Source organism: Chaetodon auriga, chromosome 8 (genome assembly GCF_051107435.1).
Source record: "Chaetodon auriga isolate fChaAug3 chromosome 8, fChaAug3.hap1, whole genome shotgun sequence".
Classification (NCBI taxonomy): domain Eukaryota; kingdom Metazoa; phylum Chordata; class Actinopteri; order Chaetodontiformes; family Chaetodontidae; genus Chaetodon; species Chaetodon auriga.
In genome coordinates this window covers 25,719,241-25,734,494 of record NC_135081.1, presented here as the reverse complement: position 1 = coordinate 25,734,494, position 15,254 = coordinate 25,719,241, and the positions used below count along the sequence as shown (strand labels likewise).

General features: G+C 42.9%; 1 protein-coding gene across 1 annotated transcript; it reads left to right on the top strand.

Annotated features, from left to right (window-relative positions):
- Positions 1 to 38: 38 nt before the first annotated feature.
- Positions 39 to 14,126, top strand: dedd1 (death effector domain-containing 1). Its single transcript, XM_076736665.1, has 6 exons — positions 39 to 141; positions 477 to 651; positions 1,099 to 1,617; positions 1,781 to 1,909; positions 2,482 to 2,625; positions 12,095 to 14,126. The coding sequence occupies exons 2-6, from the start codon at positions 615 to 617 to the stop codon at positions 12,514 to 12,516; spliced, it is 1,251 nt and encodes a 416-aa protein (XP_076592780.1). The 5' UTR covers positions 39 to 141; positions 477 to 614; the 3' UTR covers positions 12,517 to 14,126.
- Positions 14,127 to 15,254: the final 1,128 nt, after the last annotated feature.

Below are 15,254 nucleotides of genomic sequence, written 5' to 3'. Positions count from 1 at the left end.
ACTTGACCAGACGTCATCGAGCAGGCGGAGGGCTGTGATTGGTCCGTTTCTGTACGTTATTGTGTTGCTGTCAGTAAGTGCATTGCGTTGTGGGAGTTACCAGCCCAGCCGACGGTATCAACAAGGAACCAGACTCGTCAGGTATATTAACCGTTTAAATAAAGCTTCGACAGGGCATTAAACACTTTAAATACTCGTTTGTTTCCACGTTATCGTTAATGTCATCCGGGGCCCGTCTTTATAAAGGCCCGTGTGATGCTAACATCGGCTAACAACATTCTTCGCTAGCAAGTAATGTCTGTTGTATGTTTTCGCAAATGGAAGTGTTTCTGTCAATAGTGAGCGGAATATCTCCTATATGTGAATTATTAAACCAGTTTAAGTGGTAGTTTTTAATTTTTATCCGGGTATTTTGCGCTTAACGGCTGTTTGAAGTGCCATATTCAAATGCTTGTTGTGTTTTGTTTTTTCCTCAGAGAAACGTGATTACGTAACGTGAACGTGCCAAGAGGGTAATTTGCTCCACCGGTTGCTGCTGGAAGTCTGAGAAACGCCTAGTTTGTCTCTTACTTTTTGGTGCGACGACAACACAACACATTGAGAGGAGACGCTGCATGTTTAAAGAAGGCGTCGAGCTCACAGCAAACACAGGTATGACCGCTGAACTTGCTTAAACAGGCCTCGAAACAGTGTCGACGGTTGAACGTGCCTAAGGCGTAAATATTACGACATTAACATCAGCCACAGTCTACTCTGAAGTACAGACAGCTGCTAGTTTACCTGAGAGTCGCTTACGGTTTTTCTGTGCCATACATCGAGAAAGAAGCCGTTCAGGACACCTGTCTCTAAACAATAACACGGAAAAGACTTCAGTTGTGTGTACACACACTGGCAGGAAATCGAGGTCAAACCTGTGTTGAATAAAGGTCTACAGGAAAGAGTAAGAATAACTTCATGTGCTTGCGTTGCAGTGTAGTACAGCATAGTTTTCTTCATGTTGGTGGTTGCATACTTTGTACTGCTAAGCTGTTACATGCTGTTATGTTCTAATTTGTATGTCTGTTAAATGTATTTATCTCTCTTTTTTATCCTGAACAGTCTTGTCACAGGTGGGAAGGTGGAGACCACCTATCGACAGATCCATGGCCGCAGTGCATCACCCAGGGTACCCACTCAGGGACTCACTGTACTGGGATGAAACAGAGTGCCTAAACTACTATGGGATGTTGTCTCTCCACGAGGTCTTTGAAATAGTTGGTTCTCAGCTGACAAAAACTGACATTGAGGTGTTGTCATTCCTTCTGAATGAAACCTGTGCTGCACCACACCCTCTTGATCCAACAGGGTGGACAGTTGAGCCCCATGTGGGCGATCCAGATGACTCAGGCATCTCCCCGAGTCCTCAGCTGGTAGAGGCCTGGAGGCGGCTAAAGCCTCAGAGCTCCCAGACTCCCTTAGTGGCCCCATGTAAGCTAATGAGTGGCCTCGAGCTGTTGTTGGAGCTGGAGAGGCAAGGGTACCTCAATGAAGGCAGCCTTGAGCCTCTGCTGCAACTACTGAGAATCCTCACTCGACATGACCTGTTGCCTTTTGTGTCCCATAAGAAAAGGAGGACAGGTGAGGATGAATCACAGGGTTTTCATGATCAGATTTTGAGATTATGTTGAGTGCTTTGGCTGTTACCTCCCACTAAGTTGTCCTGCTAGAACGTGTCAGCCATTACTGCATTCCTGTCTTAACAGTAGCTTAATTATAACTTACCTGTTGTTGTGCTTTTCAGTGTCTCCAGAGAGAGCTCAGCACAGTTATGGGATAGACAACATACAGCTGCTGTGTGCCTCTGGAATGCAACACAGCTGCAGGCAGACAGACATTCCTCTTCCATCTTTCACACAGCAATTGAGAACCGGTAAGTGCACTGTAGTGTAGTATTTAAGTCATTTAAAGTACAGCCTGCAGTGTCTTAACAAACCTTTTTGTCAGTCAAGGAGGCACCCTGTCCAAAGTCAGTCTTTACTTCCCAGCATGCAACATATTTACAGTCCACTTACTGCCAGTACCTGATTTTATGGTGAAGAGGCAATGGCATCCACATGTTGTTTGTTCAGTAATTCTGTTGTGTCAGGAATGTACAGTCATGGACGAAAGTATTGGCACCCCTCTGGAAGTGTGGGTTTTCTAGCAAAAGTCTGAGGTTTTTTCCTAAAATAACCAAACCAGGATCATTTCAATAACTTAACTCAACTAAAACAACAATTGGTTTCCCCAAGTTCAACACAAAATACCACCAAAATACTGCAGGAAATGAAAACTGCATGGTCAAAAGTATTGGCAAGTCTTACTGCCCATAACCTTAACACAAGATGAGAAGACGGAGCAGAAATGAAACTGGACAATGGCAACCCTGCACAGCAGAACCCCATCCATAACAATTTCTTATCGTCCTGATTCCACAAGCTAATTCCATGCATGTTCTGTCAGGTATTTACCCTCCTATGCCAGGACCGCCTGCTAGGAGGAGGAGGAGGAAGAAGAGGGGAAATGGCTGGAGTCGCAAGCCCAAGAAAACAAGCAGACAGGGCCAGCCACAGCCTCCACCACGACCACCACTTAACGTGTCCTGTAGTAAGTACAGCCCCTGCATTCTTAACCTGTATTGCTTTTAACTTTCTCTTGCCCCCCCCCCCCATCTTCATTGCTTCATTTTCTCTGACAGATCATTTTCTCATCTTTTCATTAACAACATGAGCTCCACTTTCATTTTCAATATCTTCTGTTACATCACCTCATTTCCTGTTTTGTCTCCTTAATTCTGATGTTGTTTGTCTAGGCTGAACCTTAGCTTGGGTTAAGGAGTTTGCATATCAAGTCTGATTTTTTTTTTTCTTTTAATTTTTTTTAATCTTAAGGCACAGAAACCTTGCACATCCACTGTTTTGTTTTTTTTTTTAACTCCAAAAGCAAATTTGCATGACAAAGCAGCACTTGTGTAATCTGTGTTCATTCACTCTCTTTTGAGAGAGAGAGAGAAAAGTGTAGAGAGCAGGAAGAAAGTTTGGCATATTACTAACACACGATTTCTTACTTTGAGAGCGAACACACAGTGAGGTACAGATCTGTGTGAGCTTCAGTGTAAGTCCAGCGAAATGAAAACGTGTTGCACAATTCCTCTTCACCACACCGTTCTTTATTCACCAAACATCTTCGGCTATCTTGCCTTTCAACCGGATGAAGGAAAGGCAAGGTGATGATATTACTAACCCACTGCAGAAGAACCGAACCAATTACTATAATCCACTTGATCTCGAATAGCAGCTGGCAATACACCAGTCACACTAACACTGTTAAACAATCATCCAGTGTAGGGAGATTCCCTGTGAAACGTCAGCATGCTTTGACTGTTCAAATGCACTTGAATGCACAGTCACCAAGTGGGCCAGTGTTGTAGGAAACAGAACTTTTTAATCTCATCACATTCACTGAAACACTTTTATAAAAATCCTGACACCATTAGCAGAGAAATCTAAATACTGACAGTCCTAAATATGAATTTGGTTATATCACATGAGCAGAAAATCTGTCTGCTCCTTAGGCCAAGACTGAAATACTTAATTGTTCAATGCACTGTAAGGTTTCTGTGTAAGCACTTGTGCCAAACTTACTTGTAGCTAGAACTGCTGAACTGATGCTAGAACTATGGATGTATTTGAAGCTGCCTACTACACTAGCAATATGTAATAATTTGGCCAAAAAGTAGCATGCAGTATGCAAACCAAAATCCTCAGATTGGCAAAAATGCCCAGATGTTGTACTGATTCAGTGAAAAGTCTATCTTGCCTACTGTCAACAACCAGCCAAATTTTCATATGCTATTTCATCACTAAATTCACTTCTGACAATTTCTGTGGGGAGAAATAAACTGTGTCAATTTCAAATATTGGCTGCTTTCCAAAAATTGATGGCGAATTGAAAATGTGCTCTGACATTTTTGGAGTGAAGAAGCTCCATAAGAGCCAGCCGGTCACGCTTACAGACCCCGCTTACCCAGCAGTCGCACAGACCACTGCAGCCAACACAGCAGATGACTTCAGCAATAATGGCAGAGCAAATCAGGCCCACAGCTGTACGATGGTTTTAATTTTCTCACAGCTGTTATTCTGTCACTTCATTACGTTTTTAAGGTATTTTGTTGAAATGATGCAGGTATTGGCAAGATGGGTTAGGGTTAAAGTTCTGTGAAAAGGCACCGCTTTGATGGAAGCCAGGATAACAAGGAAGAACTAGGTCCAGCTCACCTTACATTTACACTGACAAAATGAGCCAAAACGCTCCTGAATCTGGTTCCGTCCAGTCGTCAGATAGGCGTTACCCATCTAGGCCAAGCAGTTTAACAGTTTCACACTGATTACTACTATGAAAAGCAGTATGTAGTACATACTGGTCCATTGGTAAATGGTAAATGGACTGTATTTATATAGCACTATTCTAGTCTAGTCTACATTCACCCTTTCACACACATATTCATACGATGGCTAGGCCACCATCTCATTGCACACACATCATTCACATACACACACACACCATTGGCACAGCATCTGGGGCAATTTGGGGTGAGGCTTCAACATGTAGACTGCTACTGTAGACCTTCTGATAAGTGGGCAATCGCTAGTGTGTAGTAGGCGGTTCCAAGTATATGTTTTGGTCAGACAACTTAATTTTGTGTCTCATGGCACCAGAAAGTCAACTCAATTCTGTGCAGCAGATGCTGACTTTACATCTGAAAAATCTAAAAAACTTTGTGGCTCTGACTGATTTACAACTTCAGCAAGAAATGGTTCACGACAATTGACTCTGCTATTGGACACACAAAAATTGCTTGCACTTCCCGTTCAGTTGACTGACATCTCCTTTATTACTCGGCTGTTTCACGTGGTATTTTCATTGTCACGCTCTGATTATGTTCCAACTTACAGTATCTCCTTAACTGTCGTATTTAAACATGCAACATCAGGGAGATTTCATCGCCCTATCCATTTGTCCATCTGGCCCTTCTTTACATCCTTTTCCCCTCATTTCACCTTTGCTCTACCCTGTCAGCCTACCTGCTGCTGTTCGTAGGAGAGCGGACTGGTAGGTTGTCTTCAGGCCTTTTTTGTCTCCTTTACCTGAAGGATGTTGTCCAGCCATCACTACACGCAGGCCTTGTTCTGCTTTATTGTCAAGCTTGAAACAAAGTTGTCACGAGTCACCTGTCAAAACTCACATTTCTTCCTGAAAAATTGTCTGAGCAGTTGTTCGAAACAGCCTAACTCCACTGGAAAGCTGCACTGTGTAATCCATTATCAATGTCCTGCTCCTCGTTCCCACTATTGCCTGCCTTTTAATCAATCAATGCTAGTATCTCTCAGCACAGTGATATTGAGATAACACTAACAGCAGTTGCCCTTTGTGCCAACTTTGCTTTGCCATTCATGCAGACCTTTCTCAAACATTTCTTTTGAACGTCCATCGTTGTCTGTTGGTACTTGCTACAACAAAGGACTGATGATTCTGACTCGATTTAACAAAAAAAAAAAAAGAAAAAAAATCATCTTGCAATGAAGACAGCCCTTCTTAGCTATTCAGGATGAGTGATGTGCCTGTGACTATGAACATGTTGCTGTCTTGACTCCACATTTGATTCCACCAGGTTGACTCAGGATTGTGACTCAGATCGAGTAACCTAAGACACAATGGATCATGGAGACAGAGGGGGAGACTGAGGAACAAAACAAAAAAAGTCTGTCACTCCACTCAGTCCATACATACCGCAGTGTGTGTGATCAACTCAGTCATGCGCTCTCTCACAAGTCTGGGCCGATGGCTAAGGTAAAAGAGGCTCTCCCCCTTGTTACAACAGGGGTTGGTGCAGCCACTTTGCTCTGTATTCGATTGTCTATCATTATGTAGCTGCCCCCTACCCCGTCTGTCCCCTCAGGAAACGTAATTTGCTCTCAAGAAATCATCCTGTAATGTTCGTTAGTGTTGTGCACTGTGGCTCAGAAAATATTTTGTCTGAGATTCCTTATGTATCTATTTCTGACAAGGGTTGTTGGTGTCAGTGTTTCACAGAACTGAGTCCTCAGCAGTAAGCCTCTAACATGTGCAGAACGTTTCAGCTGATGTTTAAGTCAAGCATGCCAAAGTAACAACTCAAAGTTCATTTGATCTCAGTAAAACCACAGTCACTGGGGATATATGTTGAGAAAATACCTCACTAACTATATTCTCTGTTGATAATAACCCTAGTGAACTTGAGACATTTTCACAAAGATGGCCAACAAACTGCTTCCTTGACATTATCTGTATTGTGTTGTACACTATATCAAAAGAGAAAATAAGTCCTCTGAGCACATTTTAAGTGCTAAAATGTGTAAATACCAGCACACTCACCGTAACCTGAGGTCTGCCCACATTAGAGGGTTGAGTGTGTTTAAGGAGATGACACAAGATGCAATTATTGATGGTGAAATTGGAGAGAAAGCCAATAAAAGCTTAGGCTGAACTCAAAGTCGCATCAAGAACATTGTTCAGAATTGGTCCTGATACGATTTACCGCATCAAAAAAAATGATGCTATGTGTTCTGTAAATCAACGAGACAACAGTCGATTGGTTTTGTCTTGTTTTACGTTATCTGTGGTCATCGTTTGGCTCTCAGCAGAGTTAAGCTCAGACCAAAAAAAGTACTAACAGGAATATGTTGGGCATGTTTGTGAAAGTGCCAGTTATCTGAGGATGTGTGAACCTTTTTGGGACTATAATTTCCCCTCACGCTACCTTCATCACAAGCGCTTGTAAAATCTGCCTTAAGACTCGACCGTCGCCAATCATGCTGGCTATCTGAAACTTCACGTAAGCCAAAAATGCTAATTTGGACACTCATCCTTTCCATAAGGAACGGCCGTGCGTTCGATTTCAGAGAACCTAAAATGGCTGCCAACGCACAGCGATTAAAAAATGCCAGTGTAACCTTTATTCAAGCAGTTCGGAGGAAAATAACCCGACAGTGCTCTGCTGAAGGAAGCTCCTGCTGTATCTTATCTCTGTGCCCCGTGTGAGCCCTGGGTGTGCGTTTGTCAAGAGGGAGCAGAGATAGATAGGGCGGTTCAGTCCAATGCTGGCCCCTAGCATTTAAACACACCTCAAATACTCTTCCTTGTCATGACTCATCTCTCAGATCATTTTCAGTCAAGTGTGTCAGTTACATTCTGACAATGACAACTGCTGTTACAAATGCCCGTAAGGTGTTTGTGCCTTCAGCTCAGTAATGGTTTTGCGCTATGTAAATGGGTGCTTGTGGCGGCCCTTACTTGGGTTGACGGACATGTCTGATTACAGCTGGAGCTTAAATAATGGGTTGGTGAAGGTGAGGGCAAGGGGATTTGTCAAGGTAAGAGCAGTCCCAAGCATCCCACATAGACACCACCATGTAGTGTTGTAGAGCTACAGTAAAGGCATTTCTGAGCTGATGAACTTGTCAGTACCAACTACTGCCCTGATTCGAACCTCATTACAGCTAAGAGAAGTGAGTGCTGTGCCATGCCTGCTTGATGTTGAAAAAACAACCCAGTGGACAGATATCCAACCCACTTGTGCTTGTCTCTTTCTCTCTTTCTCTCCTTTCTCTGTGTTCGCAGTTCTAAACAGACCAACCTGTGTGTCAGGAAAACAGTATCCTTACACACAATGAGAGGGAGAGAACGAACACTAAATGCTCAAACTACGCAAAATGGTAACAGAGAGTGATTTTTGTCTGTGGGGAAACCAGAGAGTTCTGTCTGCCCGTCTCTCAGTACTCCCCTAACTCTCCACTCTCTTGGTCAGTCATTCAGCAGAAAAACGGATCGATAAAGAGTTGAAGCTCTCCGTGCCAAGTGACTCCTCGTAAATGGGTACTTAAACTTTTTTTTTCTTTCTTTCTTTTTTTTTTTTTTTTGGTGGGGTGAGATGGAGGAAGCCAAACGGGCTTGGTGTTTAAAGTGAGAAACTGAAAGCTGTGCTTCCTAATGTCCTGTCTAAGTGGATGTCTCTGTGTCTGATGAAGCGTGAAGTGCTCTGTAACCCTAACAAAATGACTATCATTGTGTTCCTGTGGTTTTAAATGGCCTTCTCCTCAGTGCCCCTATCTCTACCTCCATCCTGTTCAGTATGAAATGGGAAGGCAGGATTGGAGGCCATCCATAAACACAGTAATAGCATGAAGGGCAGGTGTTTATCATAGCCTCAGCCCTCACACGGTGTAATGATCCTAAAGGTCAAACTGTTAACAGCACTTAAACTTAATATTTCACTGAGTCCCTACTTAATATTATCTGAGTACAAAAAGTGCCATTCAGTATTCTGCCCCCTCTTTGAGGATAGAAATACTTCAACATGTCGTGTCACTGCTGATTTGTCAATTTGCCTGCAAGGATATTATACAATGAAATGTTTTGAACCTCCCACCTGGGACATTTTTATGTTTTATTGTTTTGCACCTGAATGCGTGAAAGCAGGTCTGCACAGATTCATAGGTTATTGTGCTAAGAAACTACTCTGTGCCACAGTTGTGGGCTGCAGCTGGATTGTCCTCCAGGATTTTCCTTCGTTTTGCTGCATTCAGTTCACCCTCTGCCATCTGGAGCAGTACGGGACCTGCTGCAGAGAAGCGTCGCCACAGCATGATGCTGCCACCACGGCACTTTACAGTGGGGATAGTATATTTCTGTTGGTGAGCGATGATTGACTGAAGCCAAACACAGAGGACAAAATTCAAGGCGGGTTCGTTTTTTTCAGAACATAAAGCCGCCTTTCTTCTAACAGTTTCTTTCAGTACTGACTTCCTCTGCGTCTCCCTAACAGTTGTGTGCTCGGTGTCCCTGATCTCAGCTCTGTCAGTCCTCTTGATGGCCTTCTTCACTAGTTATTGTCCCAACACTTATTTTAGTACAGCATGCTATAGGTAGATTAGCATATTGTTTCCTGATTGATTGCACCACACTGAGGGCATTCTGACTTTTGACTGATGCTTTGGAGTGAGCGATCACAAATCTTTTCTAATGTTTGTCTTCATAGTGCAGCAGCTAGACTTGCTGGTTGTCAGCCATCCCCTGTTAATCAATGCTGTAAAACAATAAAACATAAAAAAGGAGGGTGAATACTTGGTATACGTTGTTTCCAGATGACGTCACATCACTCTTTCGTTGTGGCGCGAACTGCAGATGGAGGGCCTGAAGTGATTCTCTGCATAGGAAACACTATGATTCACACTCAAAATGCATATGTTTTACATCGTATATGGTTGCTCAGATCGATCAAACCAAGACCGAAAAACGGCAGAAAAAAATGGCTTGTTACCTGTCTGCAGTCGAGAGGACCCCAGTCAGCTAATGGCGGAAAAGGTGTAACATTAGCTAATGTTTTAAATCTGTGCTGATAGATTTAAAGTAGTGGCTACGAGCAGCACGACTAACACTTGTTAAATCAGTGTTAACGGCTTCACATCAGGCAGCTGAATGTAAAAAACATACCCTGTCTTGTCACCGCAGTGCTGAAGTGTTGCTCGGTTAATCCACGGGACAATAAAAGCTACACACCCTTGAAAAAACAAAACGACCGTCATCCCGGAGCACTTTGGCACCGAAGTCGTGGACTCAAGAAAGTTGCATGCCTCCGTGCTTTTGTCTGCAAAAATCGCTCCTCTTCATAACTTACGGGTCACATCCAACATCTGATTTTCTGTTTATATCTTTCTCTCATAATTTCATCTAAACTAGCTCGATAAGAAATTTCCGTCATCTCGTCCATTGCAGTTTTCACTCCCGGCCCTCCGTCTGAACTTAACGTCACGTGACTGCAAACAACCTGTTGGCACTGAACGCTCCCTGAGGGCAATCATGATCTGTGGCAGGACAAGTTTTCTCTAACCATGATGTGTAAAAGTTGCATCTGTGTGTTTTGCTAATGGATTGACGTGAAGATTACAAACTAATCTGTTAAAAACATTGTATTAGAGACAGGATTTAACAATTTGTCAAATCACACTCAAGTGTATTATACATATAAAATGTCATATTCTTGTACATGGATAAAAACACCTTTGCCTTCATTTTTTTGTGCGAGCATGATCTCCATGTGCTAGTGGGCTCTGAATCAGATCTTCTTTCCAACCCTGCATATTTTAAACATTTCTTAAACCTTATTGATTATGTGTCCCCTTTGATCCAGTCCTCTGTTTTTATAGTAATCTAATTACAGCCTTATGAAGCATGAATGCAAAAGCCAGTGTTTGGTTATTGCTCTCCTACAAATGTTAAGACATGCAAAATCAATGCCTTAATTCAACATTTGCATTTCTAATGTTGGCATTTTCCAAACTTTATCCCTCTCGAGTCTCGCGCCATTCCCAGTAGCCCCAAACAAAATATGAATAGAAAGAGGGCAAACGTGACTCTTGAGCTGAAACATTTGTCTGTAAAATCACAGCTACTGCATAAACCTTGAGATGTGTTCACATCGGGTCCTTGGTGCTCTCTTGTAATGATTCTGTGCCTTAACTGAGACTCTGGTCTTTGTTTTCCCTTCAGAGTCACAAGTATGAACTTTACTCACATTCGTAATTCTGGGTCTTCTTCAAAAATACACTGTTTCTGTTTAATTTTAAAAGGTAATATTGGTAACATGACACATTATTTATTTTGAATGCAGTCTTATGTTGTTTGGCTCCCTTATTAATACTTCACCATGTGAGTCGGAGAGCAGCAAAGAGGTTTTGTTTGGGCTGGGTTTTGCATACGCAGAGAAGCAATTATGCCTTTAAAACTGCTGAGAAAAAGGTTTCTACGCACCTGTGCAATGACACACTGATGAGAATGTTTCTAGTGAAATGGATGTCGTTGGCAGTGAACACTGTTTACCTCTGCTAAAGGGGCTGAAGTGGGAGAGATGGGTTTTTGTTGCAGCAAAAGTCATCAGCCGCTGGTTTCCACTCGAAGCTCTGGAATAATGACACGGGGGACGATCTCAGCCGTGCTCTTACTCAGTACAGTATGTATCCTCTGATCTTTCTCGCTGTGCTGTTGCATGACCGCCAATCCTGTTACTGCGGAACTCCAGCATCTGTTCTCAGCATTAAACACGTTGATCTAAGTGAATCTGGCCTTTTTAAATACTGGGCTGGAACAAAATGCCTCTCCGGGGCTTGACACTGCTATGTTGTTCTCATGTCTGCCACCATGATATTTGCTTAGGATGTCAACTTAGTTTGAATATATTCATAACATGAACTCAACAGCCATGGCTTTTGTGGACCAGGCAGGGTGCCGCACTGGAAAATTCTCCTCTCATTTCTGACAGTCACCTAGTTAACAATCAGGATTAACACCTAAAATGATTGAATTGTCCTGGGAAAAAAAGGAACTGCGCTACTGGTTCAGTTGCACTATGTTTCTCTCGGTGCTCCAGAATGTCAGATTCATTATTGCGGGGTTTTCGAGGGGTTGCAGCAGTATTTAGCACAAAGAATGCACACAGATAGGTTGGTCCAGTGCCTCACTCAGTTAAGCATCTGCTCTGCCCTGCTGCGCCATTACATTTGTTTTTTTTTGTCAGACTTTTATAACAAATAGAAAGTATTTCAGCGTACACTTTCTTGTCTAGTTAGTGGTCAGCCTACTGGGTCACTTTCTCCTTTTGTGCTCTTCAGCCCCTTTTTAAAACCCCTGCTTTAATGCAATGCACAAATGTAGATACGCTAAACGAGCCGTCTTCTAATGATTTTGTCTTGTCCCCGTTTCTCTTCCCTTTGCTTTGACTTCATGACCCCTCCCTTTCTGTCTGTTATGTGGGCCTCTCCAATTTAACTGTTCACCTCTTTTAACTTTTTCTGTAAACTTTCCTCCTCTTTCCTCACTCTTTACTGTCTCTTTTCTTTCTTTCCTCCCTTCTACCTCCCTTCTCTTTCCTCATTATTCACCTTCTTCCCTCTCCATACCATTATTTTACCCCTCATCTCTTCCCACTCCATCATCACCCCTACTTTCCATCACCGCTTCCTGCTCTCTCTTCCATTATCAGATGTCCGCCTGCGTGTCCGGGCTGAATACCTGGAACACGAGACGGCACTCCGTAACGGTGTCTCCTCGGACAAGCAGCAGCCCCTGGAGCGACAGTTTGAGTTGTTCAGCCAAGCCAACTCGCTGCTTCGTGCCAGAGACCTGGGTTCCATCATCTGTGACATCAAGTTCACAGAGCTGGACAACCTGGAGGCCTTCTGGGGAGACTACCTGAGTGGAGATCTGCTGGAGGCCCTGAAGGCAGTCTTCATCACTGATTCCCTGAGGATGGCAGCAGGCACGGAGGGCGTCCGCCTCCTGATCAGCGTGGACCAGGATGACTACGAGGAGGGCCGAAGGCTGCTGAGAGCATCCTCTGGCGGTAGGAGGAGAATGCTGTCATCCAGTAATGATGGGCGCACAGAGACTCGCTGGGCTGTATAAGTTGATAAGACTCTTCGCGGTGTGTTATACTAACTCTGAAAAATGGAATAGTAGGGAAGGCGATTGATAGTTGTGGTTACGGGCAAACTTGAAAACATTTTTAAGGCCTGCTTCTGTAGTAGCAATCCATGTATTAGCCACTAGATGGCGACACTTACCATCTGTTTGTGTTGGTAACAGGCCTTGCATTTTCTGAATTTTCAGTTGAAAGATTGCTGTTATTTGTGAACGGGGAATGAATAATAATGGATCAATGTGCTTTCCCTTTGGATTCATGCACAGGTGCTACTTTGTAAGACTCCAGGATGAAACTGGATGTATCAAGATTTTTCTTCTTAGACTCAGTGAGGAAAGGAGCAAGCAAGCCTGTGCCACAAGATCATGTGGTAAGCCCCTCTTAACATTATCAGCCTTTAATAAATAAGGTTAAGACAACTGGGCTGCCACAAAGGATAGAAAATACCTCAAATGACTACACAGTGTTGACATATTCATGTGGTCATTGTCAAGGTTGAGACTACACACACACAAGCACAGACTAAATGGACCGCAGTCAAACCGAACAGCTAATCCAAGCGGTTATTTTGTCCAAAATGATGTGTAGACCGTGGGTATCGTGATTCACACATGGCTCAAATACAAACAGACCTCTGTACCCAACACGTCATGCTTTACCATCAGACAGTAGCTTAGTTACATGTTGGACCTGCAATGATGATGCAAACGAGCACATCCTTATTACAACCTTTAAAAGGATAAGAAAAGTTTCTGATCTCTAAAAAGTGTGTGAGAAAATTGAGCATAGATGGAAAAAGTGGGGTGCTCTCAGTACAGACTGACCTTTGTGTGTAACTTTGGAGAGCCTAGTCCACCCATATACACCTCGATAACAAACTCTAGGATTCTCAGTCCTGTGTACCACGATAACCCGACTTGTGATTGTCGTGGTCAGTGGATACGGCAGTTGCCAGTAGATGACAGCAGTGATTAGGGCTAGGCCTCAGCGGACCATGGAAGATTCATCATCCCAAGCTTGTCAACAGCAGCCCGGATAATGCAATGGTGGCTTGTGTCCGGGCTTCCAGCTAGGCCTCAGCAAGTGCATCTCTCAGCAAGTAAAGCACAGGACAGTGCGTCGGTCAATAGAAGTGATGTTGGGGAGATCAAAATCAAAAGTGCGCATCCCAGCTCCACTCAGCCCTGCTATGTAGGCCCACTAGAGTGGCTCACGGACAGCTGTCTACTCACCCTGCTGGAACTAATGCCTGGACTTCACTCATAGAAGACGATCAATAAGGCCCCTCCTCTAAGTCCCTTCATACAGGCACGACTTAAGCAGGCAGACTTGCTACTGTCTGAAGTGCCGGGCTCTGCAGGGCCAGGCAGACGGAGAGACAATGGACATATTTTTCATGTTTACTTTTGTAGGTCTTTGATGAATGAATTTATTGATGTACATTTGCATTGTTCATAGGAGGAAAAAAGAAGTAATCCAGGGGCACATTTTTGTGAAAAGAGATTTTCTTTTGGTATGCCGTTCTTTTTCTGGAAATCTTTATATATTAAACATTATTTCTGGTGAATAATAAAAGTTTGATGGCCTAAAGCAATTTGTGCACTGCGTTATTGACTTTTTTTTTAAAAAAAAATTACAAAGCGACCTTTGTGGTATCAATAACTAAAACTGCTGCAATTTCGATCTGTGCTGCCAACGTCATGTAAGAGAAGAACATTCTGGAAACGCAGGGGTTCATTTTACTGTTGCTTTACTGAATCTCCCCAAAATGTTTCACTCCAGCACCGAACTTGTCCATATTGAATAGAAAGCAGCATTTTCTAGACAAGCTGTTTTATACCTAAAGTATTGTTAAAACACTTAAAACCAAACGGACAGCCAAACACGTTTGTGGTATTTCAGGGTTAAAAATTATATATTGCATCAAAAAAAAAAAAAAAAATGAATATGTTGAGCACAGGGTGCATGTCAGGGTTTTTCACCTGTGCTGCCTGTACAAAGTTTTGGAAATAAGCGTTTTACAAATCTAACTGAAACCTCTCAAATCCATCACCACTTGTGAAATCCCACCGTCTTATCTCGAATCTCTGTCTCACATTTTGTTACAGTGCTTGTTTTTGTTATTTTTCTCAGTTTTCTGAATTGTCATTTTTCCCGGTCCTCCACCCTCCGTACCTGTATTAGTGGGAGTGTGCCCTCTCCCTGCCCCCAAATGGTCTGAGGAGGTCCATCGAATGCAGGTCACCGTGGATCAGATCCTTAATTATTTCTTCTTGCTCTAAGCTGTCAGCATGATGAAACCCAAGAATGGTGTGTGCTTCAAACATCTTATCGAACCACCCACCCATGTGCTCTTATTTTCTCCCTTGTACCATTCACTTGAAGGCAATTGCAGAGGATGTAATGACAAGGCGCTGCTGTTTTGCATGTTGAATGACTTGATTTAAGACACTTTTTTTTTTTTTTTAACAGACAATTGGCCTCTGCTTTGGATCAATTGCAAAAGCTCAACATTTGCCATTGTAATTTTTGCAAATAATTAAGATTTATGAAAATCTAATTTTCTCTCTGCAACATAATATCGTGTATATCATTCCCTAAAATTTTATTTAAAACAATCATCGATCTCACGTTAACAAACTATAGTTATAGTTTAGCCGTTTAGTAGCTGGCTTTCATCCCAAAATAACAGAATGAAACAGCTTAAACTCCACCAGGAGGA